General features: G+C 38.4%; 3 protein-coding genes and 1 long non-coding RNA gene across 7 annotated transcripts; 3 read left to right on the plus strand and 1 right to left on the minus strand.

Moving 5' to 3' along the window:
- The first annotated feature begins 9 nt into the window (after positions 1–9).
- Positions 10–7,369, plus strand: bag4 (BCL2 associated athanogene 4). 2 transcript variants are annotated; one of them, XM_043247181.1, is made up of 5 exons: positions 14–340; positions 1,953–2,072; positions 2,164–2,355; positions 2,849–3,103; positions 5,001–7,369. In XM_043247181.1, exons 1-5 carry the CDS (start codon positions 203–205, stop codon positions 5,487–5,489), a joined length of 1,194 nt encoding a protein of 397 aa, XP_043103116.1. In that variant the 5' UTR covers positions 14–202; the 3' UTR covers positions 5,490–7,369. The 2 variants fall into 2 exon arrangements, with proteins under 2 accessions (XP_043103117.1, XP_043103116.1); XM_043247182.1 differs by lacking the exon at positions 2,164–2,355 and having other exon boundaries at positions 10–340.
- Positions 7,370–7,504: 135 nt separating this feature from the next.
- On the plus strand, positions 7,505–9,612 carry LOC122350573 (dual specificity protein phosphatase 26-like). The gene is made up of 3 exons (XM_043247183.1): positions 7,505–8,541; positions 8,945–9,153; positions 9,232–9,612. The coding sequence occupies exons 1-3, from the start codon at positions 8,372–8,374 to the stop codon at positions 9,426–9,428; spliced, it is 576 nt and encodes a 191-aa protein (XP_043103118.1). The 5' UTR covers positions 7,505–8,371; the 3' UTR covers positions 9,429–9,612.
- Positions 9,613–9,766: 154 nt separating this feature from the next.
- Positions 9,767–14,359, plus strand: rsph14 (radial spoke head 14 homolog). 3 transcript variants are annotated; one of them, XM_043247118.1, is made up of 7 exons: positions 9,767–10,449; positions 10,610–10,856; positions 11,265–11,367; positions 12,137–12,255; positions 12,336–12,561; positions 12,639–12,775; positions 14,121–14,359. In XM_043247118.1, the coding sequence occupies exons 2-7, from the start codon at positions 10,658–10,660 to the stop codon at positions 14,357–14,359; spliced, it is 1,023 nt and encodes a 340-aa protein (XP_043103053.1). In that variant the 5' UTR covers positions 9,767–10,449; positions 10,610–10,657. The 3 variants fall into 3 exon arrangements, with proteins under 3 accessions (XP_043103053.1, XP_043103054.1, XP_043103052.1); XM_043247119.1 differs by having other exon boundaries at positions 10,631–10,856; XM_043247117.1 differs by having other exon boundaries at positions 9,767–10,856.
- On the minus strand, positions 12,700–14,722 carry LOC122350542. Its single transcript, XR_006251606.1, has 3 exons — positions 14,591–14,722; positions 14,297–14,380; positions 12,700–12,833 (listed from the first exon to the last, which is right to left on the minus strand). It is a non-coding gene; the product is annotated as an uncharacterized LOC122350542 (long non-coding RNA).
- Between the last annotated feature and the right edge of the window lie 15 nt (positions 14,723–14,737).

The following is a 14,737-nucleotide window of genomic DNA, read 5'->3' on the forward strand; positions in this document are numbered from 1 at the left end:
AGCTGAATGACAGCGCCGTGCAGCGTACATGCCAGACAAAATGGGAAATATATCCAGTTGACGCACTGTAGCTACAGCATTTTGTGAAACGTGGCGGCAGTCCGTTAAGGGCCCGTTTCGAGAAGACCCCTTTCACTCTAAACCAAGCTGTGACGGACGGAAGTGAACTTAGGACGGAAAGAGTTTAGTGGTTTAGTCACGAATGGCTTTCGACTCAGTTGGCAGCGATAGAGGCGGAGGTGAGGCTGCGTGGATCATGCATCAGCAGATGCAGTCTGATCCCAAGTCATCCTGGCCTTCCAGCTACAACTCAGACAACAATAACTGGAACAACGGCATGGTGAGTCTTTTGTCATACGATACCGAGGAAAAAAATAACACGGACGCGGTAGCTGCATCTATAACGCTATCTAACACGGCAAAACAGCGACCAGTACGCCACTGACTCAACAGAATGGCCCGCAGGGTTTGTTAGTAAATCATCAGGCAAAGCACATGCTTTCTGTCTAGCGCGCTCGGGTTTGCATGGACGGTATTGTTTACTAGAGCAATTAAACGTGACTGTTATCGAAACGCTAGTTTAACGTAAAAGCAACGCAGCGGGTCATTGATGACTCATACGGAGTTACACACGCATTTTATTTACAGCTCGCGTAGTCCCACCTCAAGTAACCCGGGTTTAAGTGCCTTAAAAAGCACACGGAGTCGATAAACCTCGACGGTGTTCTCAGTAAGTCTCATTCCCCGAATAACTTCTACTTGAACGCTTAGCACTGACTCATTAAGACAAAGGAGATATCGCTCAGTATCGGTCGGCACATTCAGATAATAAAACAACGTATCAAATGTGTATTCACAGCAATTTTGAAGACCATTAATTAATTTACCTTTTTAAAAACGAGTTTCAGTGGTCAGAAAAATTCACAAAACAGGAGCCATTTGTTTCCTGGTGTTACTATGGTTACTAATAGGGCCTACTTATAACGAGGCAAATTATTTAAAGAAAATCCCATATAATTACCTTTAAGTTACCTGATACTAACAAATATCTGACAACAAGGAAAACAGGTGTGACACTTGATAAATAGAAATATAATATTAAAATGTGTAGATTATTAACAGTTTACTTAAAGGAACACTCTCCGATTATTATTTTCCAATTAAAAGTTAAAAAGTTGAGTTTTACTGTTTGTTTTTGGTTTTTTTTTTAAAAATCCATTCAGCCAATCTCTGGGTCTGGCCATAGCACCTTTAGCATAGTTCTTTAAATCTGATTAGACCCGGAGCATCTGCGTGATATCACTACGCCTGCTGGTACGGCAGCAAACTTCCTTGATTATCACGCAGGAATGAGAGTTAGTTCCTAGTCATATCAGCCTAGAAAACCACAACTTTTCATTTTCTGTCGTTTTTAGTACACAATGTAACTGCAGAAGTTTTAAAGTTTTAAATAAGAAAAATATTACAAATGTTTAGTCATTTTTAAACAAGATGCTACTGGTCTAATTGGATTCAATGATCTATGCTAAGCTATGCTAAAAGCGCTATCGCTGGACCCAGAGATCGGCTGAATGATTCAAAAACAGTAAACTTATTAGCTGTGGGGAGTTGGAGAATGAGAGTGAAAAAGAAATGGAGTGTTCCTTTTGTATTTTATGTGAGTCTTGTTGTAGTGGATTTTATTAGAATTATGACTTTATTGCTCTTACTATCCCTAAACGCCATCACACCATAACTATATATAGCACAACATATACAGGTGTGGACAGGCAAAAGACACATTTTAGGGGAAATATTTAAATTGGACATAATTGAACATATATACCAGATTAATGCAAAAAAGATCCTTATCCAGCTATCTATATGTATATCTATCTATATATGTATCTATGAGAGTGAGAGAGAGTTCTGTATCTGTATAGACTGTAACTGTCTATCAATTTTTATTTCAGGAATCTCAGTATCCTGGATACTCAAATTATTGGTATCCTCAGTCGCACTCGGCGGGACCTTACGGCAGCACGTACCCCCCTGGAACAGAGGTCAATGGACAGGCGTCATACAATCCCCAGGTACTGCCGACATTTCAGCCTTATGTAACACCCCATGTCAGTCAGATACACAGCAGACTTACCCTGCTTCACTCTGCTGTGCCCTTTTCAGGCAATGTCAGCCTATCCCAATGGGGTGTACAATCCAGGACAGTACTCCACGAGTATGCTACATCCCTCCAATCCCTTCTACTGCAGTGACCAAGTTCCTTCAAGACAACCTCAGTATCACAGCCAGACCTGCCCTGAGCAAAATGCTGGGGGTTCGGCTCCTCCCCCCTACCCTGTTACTCACTGCCAAGGGGTAAATTCAATTTCAAGTGAACTTAATACAAGGTTTCAACATTTTTAGGTCAATGGTGAATAAGAGTGTTTTCGTGTGTCTATATATATATATATATATATATATATATATATATATATATATATATATATATATGACTGGAACTACAGTGGAATGGAAATAAACAAATGAATAAATGACAGATACATAGGAACATTTAAAAATGACCCCATATATATATATATATATATATATATATATATATATATATATATATATATATATATATATATATATATATATATATATATATATATATATATATAAAAGGTGTATCCAAATTTTCCTCAGTGTTTTCTAAAGTTTTAACAAAAGTTTTGTGGGAGTTGCATTACATTATGTTTTAACATAACATCTGAACTAACATTGTTATATTATGTAATATTTTAAGAGGCTTATTAATTTCCACAGGATGATTCTTCTTTTTTTATCACTTATTTCTGTGTGTCGTTAGGCCCCTGGATACCCAGCAGGATCGTACCCTCACTACGGAGAAGGATGCCCTCCGAATGCTCCCTACCCCAACCAGCAGCCCATCCTCTCGAGACCCCAGCACGAGGCCTGGTCCCACTCTGGAGGCTACGGCCACACACCGGCCCAACAGCAATGGCCGTCCAATACCCAGACACCCCATGGCCACTATAATCATGTACGACCACCTCACCCTCCACCCTGGCAAGGACCTGCACCACCTCCATATGAGCACAAGGTATTTGTGATGTTCAACGTGGAAGTGGTATAAAAGTTATTTGAGGTTGGGAAAACTCAAATAAGTAAAATAAAACAGCATCATCTACTGATCTTCCTTTTGTTGTTTCTAAGCAACTATATACTGCTACCATGTAGTGCATAATAAAGCAAATTGATCATAATGTAATTTCATAACACAATCTGATAAACTGTTAATTAATAGTAAGCGATTCCTCAAACATCATTAAATATTATTTGCAGCTGTAATATTTGGATATTTCAAGCTAAATTTAGCAGGTAATCATAGATTATTGTGAACATATGTAAAGTTAGCTATCAGGTTTCTGTAGTTAATAAGCAAACTAAAACAGAAATGAAGGGTTGTTAAACACCATTAATTTTCAAAACATTATTAAGGAAAGAATTGGAATCAGGCGCTAAAGAAAGTAAACATTAAAAGTAATGGAAGTCAATGTGATGAACAAGGGGCCTAATGGAGACCTAATTAATTTGTCACCATACTGGACTTCTCCATTGTAAATAATGACTAAAAATGAGTACTATTTTTTGATGAACTATTACTTTAAAGATTGTGGTAGGTCATAGAAATGATCGTTACAGGTTTGGATTTCAGATTGAACCGTTTTATGATCAAACTGAGGTGAGTTTTTTGTGTTGTCGTCTTGATCTATCTGTCCTAGTGTACATGAGTGTATTTGAATATTGAAAGATTAATACACATTGCGCATGTATTTCAGAGCAAGCATACAACACCGAGGCCACGGTGAGGCCAAAACAAATCTGGATTTGTTACTTCAATTTCAGAGCAAAACATTTACATGACATTTTATGAAGACAGATTATTGCATCAGTCCGCCAGATATTGAACTTCTAAAGTGCATGTAAACGTTCTGACTGGCACTTTGGCAAACACGCAGTGGGAAGGCTTGTTTAACAGTTAATAGTCTGCTGGGTTCACCTCATGTAACCCTCCCAAAGCTGATTACATAAGACAGCTCAACTCTCCCGCTATCAGAACATGTTACTGTACATCACAATGCTCAGATTTCCTGTTTTCAACTCTAAAAAGACAGTTGCATATTTAGTACTGCTTTTTTTTTTTTTTTCTCAGACACCAGTTGTTGAAAAAAATGTATTATATAATTATAAAACACAAGGTATAGCCTATTTCACTTTTGACGTGAACACTACAGTGCAGCTGAAGATATAGCCTTTTAAAAATGTACTTCATTTAACACCTAACCTAACACAGGCACTTGACACAGGTGCTCTCGAAAGTCATCTTTGTTCAGAGTCTCTATTTTTTTTATCTCCACAAGTTATGAGTGATTTAAAATGTCTCTCTGCTCATTTAATGAGGTGTGGTTACATCATACTTGACACTTGGTTTCAGAAATCAGAGAATTTGCCGCCAGATGCAGTTAATTTTGGGAATCCATGAACAAGTGTATAAATTTTGAACTAATCTTGAGTTTTATGAAATATGCAACACATTCATTTAACAACATGACATGTAACATACAACCCTAATAAACACATCTGATGAGAAAAACTAAGAAGAAACTGTGATTTTTAAAGAAGGAAAAAAAAAACATCAAATTCAAACAAAATTTTTAATGCAATGGAGTTTTTTACCATAGCATTTTCAGTTTTTTACTGTTAAAATCGTGGCCATTTTTTTTCATAAAAACATTTGCAATTGGTTTGTAATTGTACGCATGGTTAGACAAATCGGTGTAGAAACCAAGTATACTAAACTAGATGTGGTATACTAAAAACAACTGGAAAAACCTGTCGCTTTTCCATAGTATTAAAGCTCAAATGTGAACTATACATAGGATTGGTTAGAAATTTGATTAATTGTTAAGGCCTAAAGTTGAATGTCTTTCTCTTAGGATCCACCATATCACAGTCAGCCTCATATGCACCCTCGAAACCAGCCTCCAGGCTCCAAACCACGAGCAAGCACTCCAAACCCAACTCCACCTCCACCCAAAGCCGCCCAGTTCAGCGCCCCACCTCAAATCTACAACAAGGCTCCCTCCGGATGTGGAGGCCCCGAGCCCAATCCAATCCAGAACGAACAACCTCCAACGTCTTCCCGCCAAGGGTCGTCCGCTCCAGCTCCATTAAGCGATAATCCCAGCCTGGCTCGAGTTCAGCAGGTTCTGGCCAGAGTTCATCTCCTCCAAGAGGACGTGGATGAGTTTGTAGGGAAAAAGACGGACAAGAGCTACCGGTGCCTGGAGGAACTTTTGACAAAAGAGCTGCTGGAATTGGACTCGGTGGAGACCAACGGGCAGGACGTCGTTCGACAGGCTCGCAAAGAGGCCGTCCAGAGGATCCAGGCCATCTTGGACCGCCTTGAGAAAAAAGCTTTCTAATAACAGAGTGGATTGATTATAATGGTTCGGGTTTTCTTTTTCTTCTTTTTAATGATATCTCGTCATGATAACAAATTAAGATTTTCAGTTAGTCAGCATTACCTTTGTGGCATTTTAGGGGTCTTGTACCCTGCTGATGGTAATGTATTAGTTGAAATACAGGCGCAAAATGTCCTAATCATTGCAGTGCCATACTCAAACCAGCCTTCTGCCATCCAGCAAAGAGCAGCGGCAGTCTGACATCTGCTCAGAATTAAACAGAAGTCTCATTGCATAACACCATCTTAAGTTTTTGGGGTTTTTTTTAGTCTAGGCAGACTGAAAATAATAAAACAGAGCTAACTTAACCACATTTTAATACTTCCATGGGTTTTTGGTAGCACAGCTTTTCAAGATCAGAGTCTTTTGCACTTGAAATGTTGTTTAGCACTAATATTACACCAACACATTATTCATTTTATTGTAAAATATCTTGATTAATGAATAAAAAAGGTCAGTTTTTTTGTAACTCACTCCATTTAAATTCATCCCATTTTCTGTTGTGTTTTGTATTCGTTTTATCTCCAGTTTCATTCAGTCACCTTCATCGATCACCTAGCATCAAAAAGCTAGGTCCGTTCTTCAACGCACACCTCATGCAAATCACTTTCAACCCAAGCAGTTTTCTGTTGTTTAATGTGACAAATTGCCGTTACACAAAATTCCCAGTCTTGGAGATTCCTATTGAAATAATTGTAATCTCATTACCACAAACGTGACTGGACACGCAATCTCAGAGCAACCTTCAGTACCACCTGCCTCTTAACAAGCAATAGCGAGTAACAAATCATGGTTTTCCAAAGCTGCGGTGTATAAAAGTAGGCTGTTTTATAAAAATACAAACTCTTTGATATGTTTTGCCCCCAAAACTGAATCCATCAAACCATTGCACGTGGTCTTTAAGGATCAATGAAGCCTACACTGCATCTCCTGTGCTCACTTCCTTTGATTGTGCACCTGCTTCGCGGTTCATCTTTTAGTGCAGGCCTTGGTGTTAACATGATTGTTTACATCCTGCAGACTTTTGGGTATTCTTTTCCTTCGTGCGACTACTGATCTGTAGCTGATTCAATGCATCTGCGTCAGTGTTCAGGTGGTGGTAGCCATCTGCGGGGCCTGTATACAGTCGAAGCCTTTTTAAAAAAAAAGACAAATAATGTACAGTTTATATCTGAAGGACTGGAGCAGGGATGTGGATTATGGACAGAGCATCAGCAGTTCTCCATGGAATAAAAGTTCCCTTTAACTTCACCACATTTAATACTTTGCACCAAAGTCACTGACATCACGGACCGTTCAACAGGTCTTCCTCCTACCACACAGATCTTACGTCTGTTTTGTAACCAGGAAAAACAGTGCCATAATATCAGCAGGTGCTTTTTCATACCACAACAGAGAAGTATCTCTAATACTAAAAAACTGCAAATCAACCGAGCTCTGCATGAAGTCTCGGATTCCATGTTTATCTTAATTGTATGTGTTTTCTCTCTCTGTAAATTTTCTCTTATGTATACCTGAAATTGTTTATTAGATTAATCTTTACAGAAAAAAGAAAAGTATATTTGTATAACGAATATATTGAAAACACAAATCCCAAGTAAGGACCAAAAACCTGCCTGCTGAAGTCCCCATGTAATGCATGTTTTTGAACACGAGAGGGGACTTTTTCTTTATCATGTTGTAGGACTGAAAGGTCAACTGACTGTAGGGTCTTGTATTAAAAATCAAGACATTTAATTCAACAGATTGTTTCACTCTGTAGACAATATATGAATTTGTTTACATTTATTATTAGATTCACTGTAATAGCCCATTTGAAAACCATAAGATACTCAGTCCTTTCCAATTAAAAAAAAAAAAATGAAAAAATGATGTCGTTTCTTATTGCCAAATGATGTAGCCATTAAGTTTTCATTTATTGTTGAATCCTAACATGCTCAAACCATAATTTCTAAAAGAAAAGGCAAGCTATTTAAAGATTTTACGTTTAGGCTTTGTGTAAATGCGGTAACATTAGATATTGCGGGGTTAACAAACTTTCAGACATATTTAGCGGTGACCAGCAGAAAGCTGCATGATATTAAAGTGATTTTTCTTTCTGTCTATCTACATACAGCAATAGTCAACGGAACTTTTTGACTACAAAATGTCGCCTTCTTCACGGTTTCATCGAGTCCGTCAAATAACGGCTCGAGCAGTACAGAACAGGAAGGCCAATCACAACGCAGTATGCAAATAATATAAGTAAGACGTCCAATCACAATTCAACATTTAAATAAACGTATGTAAGTGGACCAATAGCAATCCAGTATACATAACCGATAAGTGATTCAAATATTACAACAACGCCATAATTTTGAAAGGTGAACTTTTTAACAATGTAAGTCAATTGGAATTTCCACACTTTTACTTTGTTTTACTGAAAGTATATTTGTTTGTTTTTTTTCACAGTGGCCAATACCTAACTGACAACCTAGCAACCACTAATTCGTGTAAATGTATGTAACGTGTACATCTTTCCTGCATCGCCTTAAAGGTGTTATTAACAACAAAAGGATGAGAAATGGCCTGTAGATTAAAGCAAACTGTTTGTAAATCATCGCGCGGATCAGTGTTGCAAAAGTAAACGATCTGCTTGTGGACGCGCTCTCTGCCAAGAGACACCCTATTCCTAAAATAACCCCAGCTCTGGCATCCAAAACGCGGCTTTTATTCACGCACGCTATGAATTGGCAGGCCGAATAACTTTAACAGACGGACCTGATACGGTGTCGTGCGCTTAAACCAAACGAAACGACTTCGCGAGACAGCAGCGGACACCAACTGCCCGGTTACAACGTGAAATGTCTTACAGGTCGAAGTATTCAGACGGCACCTCACGGTCAACCGAACCGGCGGTTGACTTCACTTCTCCCGGTTTAGCGGTGATGGAGGTCGAACGTCTTCTGGTCTCGGGAAAAGCCATCTATAATAACGCAGATGAAGTCTGGCCCAATCTTTACATCGGCAACATGTAAGCACGCAGCAGTGTCTCCCGTTTAATTCGCAATTATAGCGTGCATGTGTAAAACATTTATGTAAAAAGTACGTATTTTTAATGCTTATCAGTAAAGTTGCGTAGTTATCTGCAAAACGAGTTGCTGCTGTTCCTGATGTAGTGAATGTTGTTGAACAGAAGAGGGAACTGTTTCTCTATAAATGACTAATAAAGACTTCATAAAAGGTCACTTTGCTAACAACTAAGTCACTTAAAGAATATTTTAGATGATCAATCGCTCCAAAATTGTGATATTTAAACAACGCATTCAGTTCTATAGCATCTAGACTATTAAGAAGCACCCGAACTGTCTGCGAGACAAGTGTTCTGCTGACATTTTATAGCATGCATGTTCAATGATCATGTTCTCTTTGTTCAGGGATATAGCCGAGAACTGTTCGGAGATAAGGAGGCATCGCTTCACTCATGTGCTGAACTGCGCCCACAGCTCCAGACGTGGCGGCGAGATCTACGATGGCATGGGCATCACATACATGGGCATAGACGCACACGATTCACCCACATATGACATGAGTGTCAACTTTAACAAAGCTGCTGAGTTTATACACGCAGCGCTGAAACAGAGAGGTAAGCGCGTGTCCAAAAACTAACCCAGCCTGCCTTTCTGCAGCTGAGAGTCATTCAACTCTTATCTTCTGATTGAAGGCAAAATCCTGGTTCACTGTCATGTTGGAGTGAGTCGATCAGCAACTGTAGTTTTGGCATATCTGATGCTGAAACAAAACGTGACGTTGGTGGAGGCAATCCAGAAAGTGAAAGAGGGAAGAGGCGTCTATCCCAACCGAGGCTTCCTCAGACAACTCATTGACCTTCATATTAAATTATACGGCTACAGAAACTAGACACACGACAGCCATGAGAGACAATGAAAACTGAGCAGACGGGAGAAACGTGGATCAGCGTGGGGTTTAATATTTTTGGAGCAGAGACTTTGTGCAGCTTGTTCATTTGAATTGTATTTGATCCATCTTACTATTTTGTATGGCTTTATTTAATTAAAATAAATGTTAAATGAGCATATCAAAATGAAAGTGCGTGATGAAGTATTATTTGTCTTGCTTTTATTAATTTAAACTAATTTTAAAGTAATTTTATTAGTTTAAATCCTTTCGGTCAAATGCAAATGTTCATTAAAATACATTTTTATGCATATAGATTTTTCTTTTATGCCAAAAACCATTAAGATATTAAAGATTATGTTCCATCTAGATATTTTGTACATTTCCTACTGCAAATATTTATTAACATAATTTTTATTAGTAATATGCATTGCTTATTTGGACCTTATTTGGAGAAGGCAATTTTCTCAATATTTAGATTTTTTTGCACCCTCAGATTTCAGATTTTCAAAGAATTGTATCTGGGCCAAATGTTGTCCTATCCTAACAAACCATGCATCGTTATAAAGTACTATGTATAAAGCTCAATTTTGAAAAATGGACTGGTTTTATGGTAAATAAATAAAAATGTTTAAAAAGATTAATTTTATATAGAATTTCTAATGCTGTCGATGTACATCCTTACCTTAATCCAAAAAAAATAAAAATAAATAAAAACATAAAAAGGGTGGCTTTACTAGTGCCTTTGCATTTATGTAAAATTTAATTTAATCAAAATAAATACTTTAAAGCAACTTTCATCCTCATTGTAAGCCAAAAGGTCCTTTTTCCCATAAAAGAGAGAGTGGCCTTGAACGCCGATTATTTTCATTGATTTATTTCTGTATTATTTGTCCAGCGGCTGAAGGAATGACGAAGCTTACGTCACTGCTTGAGAACGGCGTTGCGTTGGATGCCTAGTTACCATAACAACCAAACCATATACGGAAATAATTACAAGCGGCGGACGAAACCAGCGAAGAAGGTATTATTGTCTTCATCGATTTGCAGGTCTGCATATTCTGATTTAAAATGCTCGTGCAAATGTATTAGCGATACTTATTCACATTTAAGATAGAATATAAAATGACGTACTGAACCTTCGAAAATTTAAGGCAGGGTCAGTACAATAACTAACTTTTCAGTATGTAAATACACATCGGAAGCGCATCTGAAGCACCCTAACGGAGAAGATGGCAAGTCCGCAAACGTCCGAGCGGCCCCCGCCGCGGATTGACCCCACACAGGCGCCGGTGGCTTTCGGTCGCTGGGCGGTCCCGAAGCTGATGCTGGAGCTGCGGGACGAGGAGCTGTTCACCCGGCAGAGGGCGCTCGCTGCACTCCTCGACCTCGTCCACGACCACGAGCGGGCCTATGAAGCCATCCTCAGCGGTGAACCCCTCAGCAAACGGCTTGTTCGCCCAAAAATTAACATTTTGAAAGTGAAAATTATTTACCGACAGCACCAGCATTGCGGAGAGAGTATCCCGACGCACGTTCTTGTTTCCAGTTCATGGAAACAACGGTACTATCTCCGCAATGGATTAAACTGTCCTTGGATTCTGGGCAGTACACTTGCTGCCTATAGGAGGATTAGATAGCTATTATTTTTCATCAAAAAGATCTTAATTTGTGTTCTGAAGATGATCGAAGCTCTTAAGGGTTTGGAACGACACGAGGATGAGTAATCAATGACAGAATTTTTATTTTTGGGTGAACTACGCTTTCAAAGAAACTAAATGAATGCTAAGTTTCTTGCGATCTATGTTTTTACAGTTACAAACCGTTTCTTCCTCATAGGGTGTATGGAAAGACTTAAAGTTTTGCTGCAGGATGAAGATGACTTGGTCAGGCTCAAAACTACTGAAGTGCTTTATGTGCTTGCTTCACACAGCTTGGGGAGGTGAGTCACCCAAGAAATGGAGGACTGGCAGTTTTAGTTTGTGTAAGCTTTTGGCATGTGAATGTGTTTGGTCCCACATAGTAGGTTATGTATTATTTATGTCAAATAATATCAGACAATTGTACATATTTTGTATATTGACAGTATGTGTGGAGTTAACCTTAATAATCTTAACAAAATATGTTCAGGTATATTTTATCTATACCTGTTATACATTATATTAGTCATGTTTTATCAATATTTATATGTATTTTTATATTTATATTTTATTAATTAAAATGTAAATATTCAAGCCGAAAATATAATTATTCAAATTATTAATTAAATTACACTAAAGTTTAAAAGATTTTTTAAAGATGCATTAAAATTGTATTTTATAATGTGAAAAAAAATATTGAGCAATAATAATAATAATAATAAATGTTCCTTGAGCGGCAAATAAGCATATTATAATGATTTCTGAAGTGACGCTAACTATTCAGCTTCATCACTGCAGGAATACATTGAATGTAACAATTTAAAAAATGAAACCAGTGCTTTTAAATTACAAAAATATGTCGAATGTAATGTGTCTTATATATCCACAGTATGTATTTTCTCGATATAAAGTAAAAGATTGTTATTCAAAGCAAATTGTCTTTTTTGCCCAAAGAATATTTTCTCATATTTCTCAGAATATATCTCAGAGATGAAGGGGATATTTTTAAACAACACTAAAAGACCCGCAGCGTGTGAATTTCGTCATTTTGACCTTCATTTGTTCACACAGAGATGCCTTTTTGAAATTTGACATTGTGGGTCCCCTCGCAAAACTGATCGAGGACCCCGTGAATGCCTGTCGTAAAAACATGCACCGAGCACTCAACAGGATCGCTGAATTTCCTTCAGGTGACTATTATCGTACTTCTTATCCAAAAATGTGTTTTAGAAGTTTTTCCCCTGACGGGTCCCCGGTCATGTCCCTACAGGAGCGGTGTTCATGGTGTCTATGGGGCTGGTGCCCAGACTGGTGCTGAAGGTCTCCGATGAAGAAGAGAGCATCCGTGCTTTAATTCTCTCCACACTGAGCCTCTGCGTGAGCGTGAACGCCCTTCCGGCGCTGGAGAGCGACGCGGTTCCCGTCCTGAGAGATCAGCTCTCTCAGCCGTCTCCCGCCATCCGCCGGGCAGCCACCTCTGCTTTAGTGGGAATCAGGTGACGGGGCACGCGGCAGTCTGGATCAGGTTCACTTCACTGGGGTGAGAGATTTATTCTCTCCTTTCTTCTTGTAGTGTGCCCGCAGATGGGAAGATGAAGGTGTGCGAGGAGAATCTTCTGCCCACGTTAGTCGAGCTGCTGTCGGATGATGACCAGGGGGTTGTGGCTAATGCTGCGGGGACCATTATGAACACGGCCGTTATCACTAAGGGTCAGCACTAAATGAAGCCGTCGTCGGTGAAGTTAGAAACCTTTCAGCTGCCGTAGTGCTGTACGGAAACATTAAAGGGATAGTTCACCCAGAAATTATAATTCCGTTTTCGTTACCAGTTGTTGCCCACTTTCTCCAAAATATTATATTTACTGTTATGAAAAAGAAAGAAAGTCAGAGTCACAATGGAGAATAAATGATGGCGGAATTAAATTTTTGGGGTAGAGAATGTAGAAAAATGGTCAACAAGTGATATTTTGGTATCATGGAATGTTAATATATACAGTATATGTTAATATACAGTGTTGGGGAAAGTTACATTTAAAGGTAAAATGTTACATTATTGTGTTACTTCCTTGAAACGTAACTAATTACTTTATTTCGTTATTTTAGTGGAACTTTAGTTACTTTATACGTTACTTTAGCGTTACTTTTTAAACATGAGCAGTTCTTGATTGTTTGTTTTTAATAAAATTTCATTTTTCTATAGTTTTTTTTCTTTCACACCAATAGTCAAGTGAATAAAAATAAGGCTGAAGAATGTAGAAAAATTTGAAGTTCAACAAACTTCAGCAATAAAAATAAAAAAAAGTAAAACAAACATTTATCTAGAATAGCTTTTGCTTATTGGTATGGCTGAGTTGGATCATTGAAGGTCGAAGACACTGATCATAATAAAATATGATTAAACAAATATATATATATATATATATATATATATATATATATATATATATATTTATATATATATATATATATATATATGTGTGTGTGTGTGTGTGTGTGTGTTATTTAACATTTAATTATTGCAGATTTGCATCATATTCACAAATTTTTCCATTTTTTTGTGAGTGACAACACTGCTAATATACATTTTTTTAATTAATATTTGAATATTTAATTTTGTGAGGGATTGCACGTTTATCATTTTTAAATCTGTAAAGTTTTTATTCTTTTTCCCAGTTTGAATTATTTTAGTTAATTCATTTCATATTCATTTTTTTATATATTTTCACAATTTGATTTTAGTTCTCGGTCAAAGTAACAAAATAACCCTGGTCTTCATCAAGACCATCATCAGAAGTGTGTTTTAAAAGAACCTTTACAACATGCGATAATATATCATAATCTGTAGATTTTATCATTTATTTGTATAGATATTTTTATTTAATATAATTTATCAGTGAATTATTATAAAATATTATTTAAATGCACTATATACACTATTTATTTCTTTGAGCTTTCCCTCTCACTTCTTAGCGCTCCCTTGCGGCCCTTTGGAGGCCCCGGGATCGACTTAGAAACCCCCTATATTAAATTAGACTATCTCCTCGTCTGTCTCCAGGTAAGACCGAGGCTCTGAAGGCAGGTGCCATCGCCCCTCTGCTGCAGCTGGTGGCGAGTGAGAATACAGCGGTGTGTGCCAATGCCCTCCGTGCCCTTACAGTCCTGGCAGAGGTTCCCAGGGCCCGGGCTCTGCTGCTGGAGCATGTGCCTCTGCTGAAGAGCAGACTCACTCACCCCAGCGCCGTCATCCAGAGGGCCGCGTCCACCGCCATCGAAGTCATCTGCTGGAAACCCTGAGAGAAACCAGTCCTAGCCATGCTGGCGTGAGAAGTAAAGGAACAGTTAGCCACATAAAATCTCTAAAATAAATAAAAGAGCAGAATAACACGAAGAAATGGACGTGACGTTGCTTGTCTGGAAAGCAAAATCTGTCACGGATAAGCTGCGTAGCAGCTATTCCAACGTGACCGAAATGTTCATAGATGTTAATTGACGGCGCAAGCATAATAAACCTACAGGGCGACCTACGTGGTTTACTGTTGGCGCGGTTTAATCCCGGTACGGCTGAAAATGTGCAGTGTCATGTTTTCGGAAAACCCCTCGGTGCTGCGAATGGATTGAACCAGCGGTCAGCGGCGGCGAGCACGTTCTCGCTATCTGTCACACGACATGCGG

This window comes from Puntigrus tetrazona, chromosome 8, assembly GCF_018831695.1.
Source record: "Puntigrus tetrazona isolate hp1 chromosome 8, ASM1883169v1, whole genome shotgun sequence".
Taxonomy (NCBI): Eukaryota; Metazoa; Chordata; class Actinopteri; order Cypriniformes; family Cyprinidae; genus Puntigrus; species Puntigrus tetrazona.

What these genes read in the sequence shown, in the direction of transcription:
- bag4 (XM_043247181.1), top strand. Translation starts at nt 203, where the DNA reads ATGGCTTTCGACTCAGTTGGCAGCGATAGAGGCGGAGGTGAGGCTGCG. An exon ending in ATAACTGGAACAACGGCATG is followed by an intron (nt 341 to 1,952) that starts GTGAGTCTTTTG and finishes TTTTTATTTCAG; the next exon opens with GAATCTCAGTATCCTGGATA. An exon ending in AGGCGTCATACAATCCCCAG is followed by an intron (nt 2,073 to 2,163) that starts GTACTGCCGACA and finishes TGCCCTTTTCAG; the next exon opens with GCAATGTCAGCCTATCCCAA.
- LOC122350573 (XM_043247183.1), top strand. Translation starts at nt 8,372, where the DNA reads ATGTCTTACAGGTCGAAGTATTCAGACGGCACCTCACGGTCAACCGAA. An exon ending in AATCTTTACATCGGCAACAT is followed by an intron (nt 8,542 to 8,944) that starts GTAAGCACGCAG and finishes CTCTTTGTTCAG; the next exon opens with GGATATAGCCGAGAACTGTT. An exon ending in CGCAGCGCTGAAACAGAGAG is followed by an intron (nt 9,154 to 9,231) that starts GTAAGCGCGTGT and finishes TTCTGATTGAAG; the next exon opens with GCAAAATCCTGGTTCACTGT.
- rsph14 (XM_043247117.1), top strand. Translation starts at nt 10,658, where the DNA reads ATGGCAAGTCCGCAAACGTCCGAGCGGCCCCCGCCGCGGATTGACCCC. An exon ending in TCTGCTTTAGTGGGAATCAG is followed by an intron (nt 12,562 to 12,638) that starts GTGACGGGGCAC and finishes TTCTTCTTGTAG; the next exon opens with TGTGCCCGCAGATGGGAAGA. An exon ending in CACGGCCGTTATCACTAAGG is followed by an intron (nt 12,776 to 14,120) that starts GTCAGCACTAAA and finishes GTCTGTCTCCAG; the next exon opens with GTAAGACCGAGGCTCTGAAG.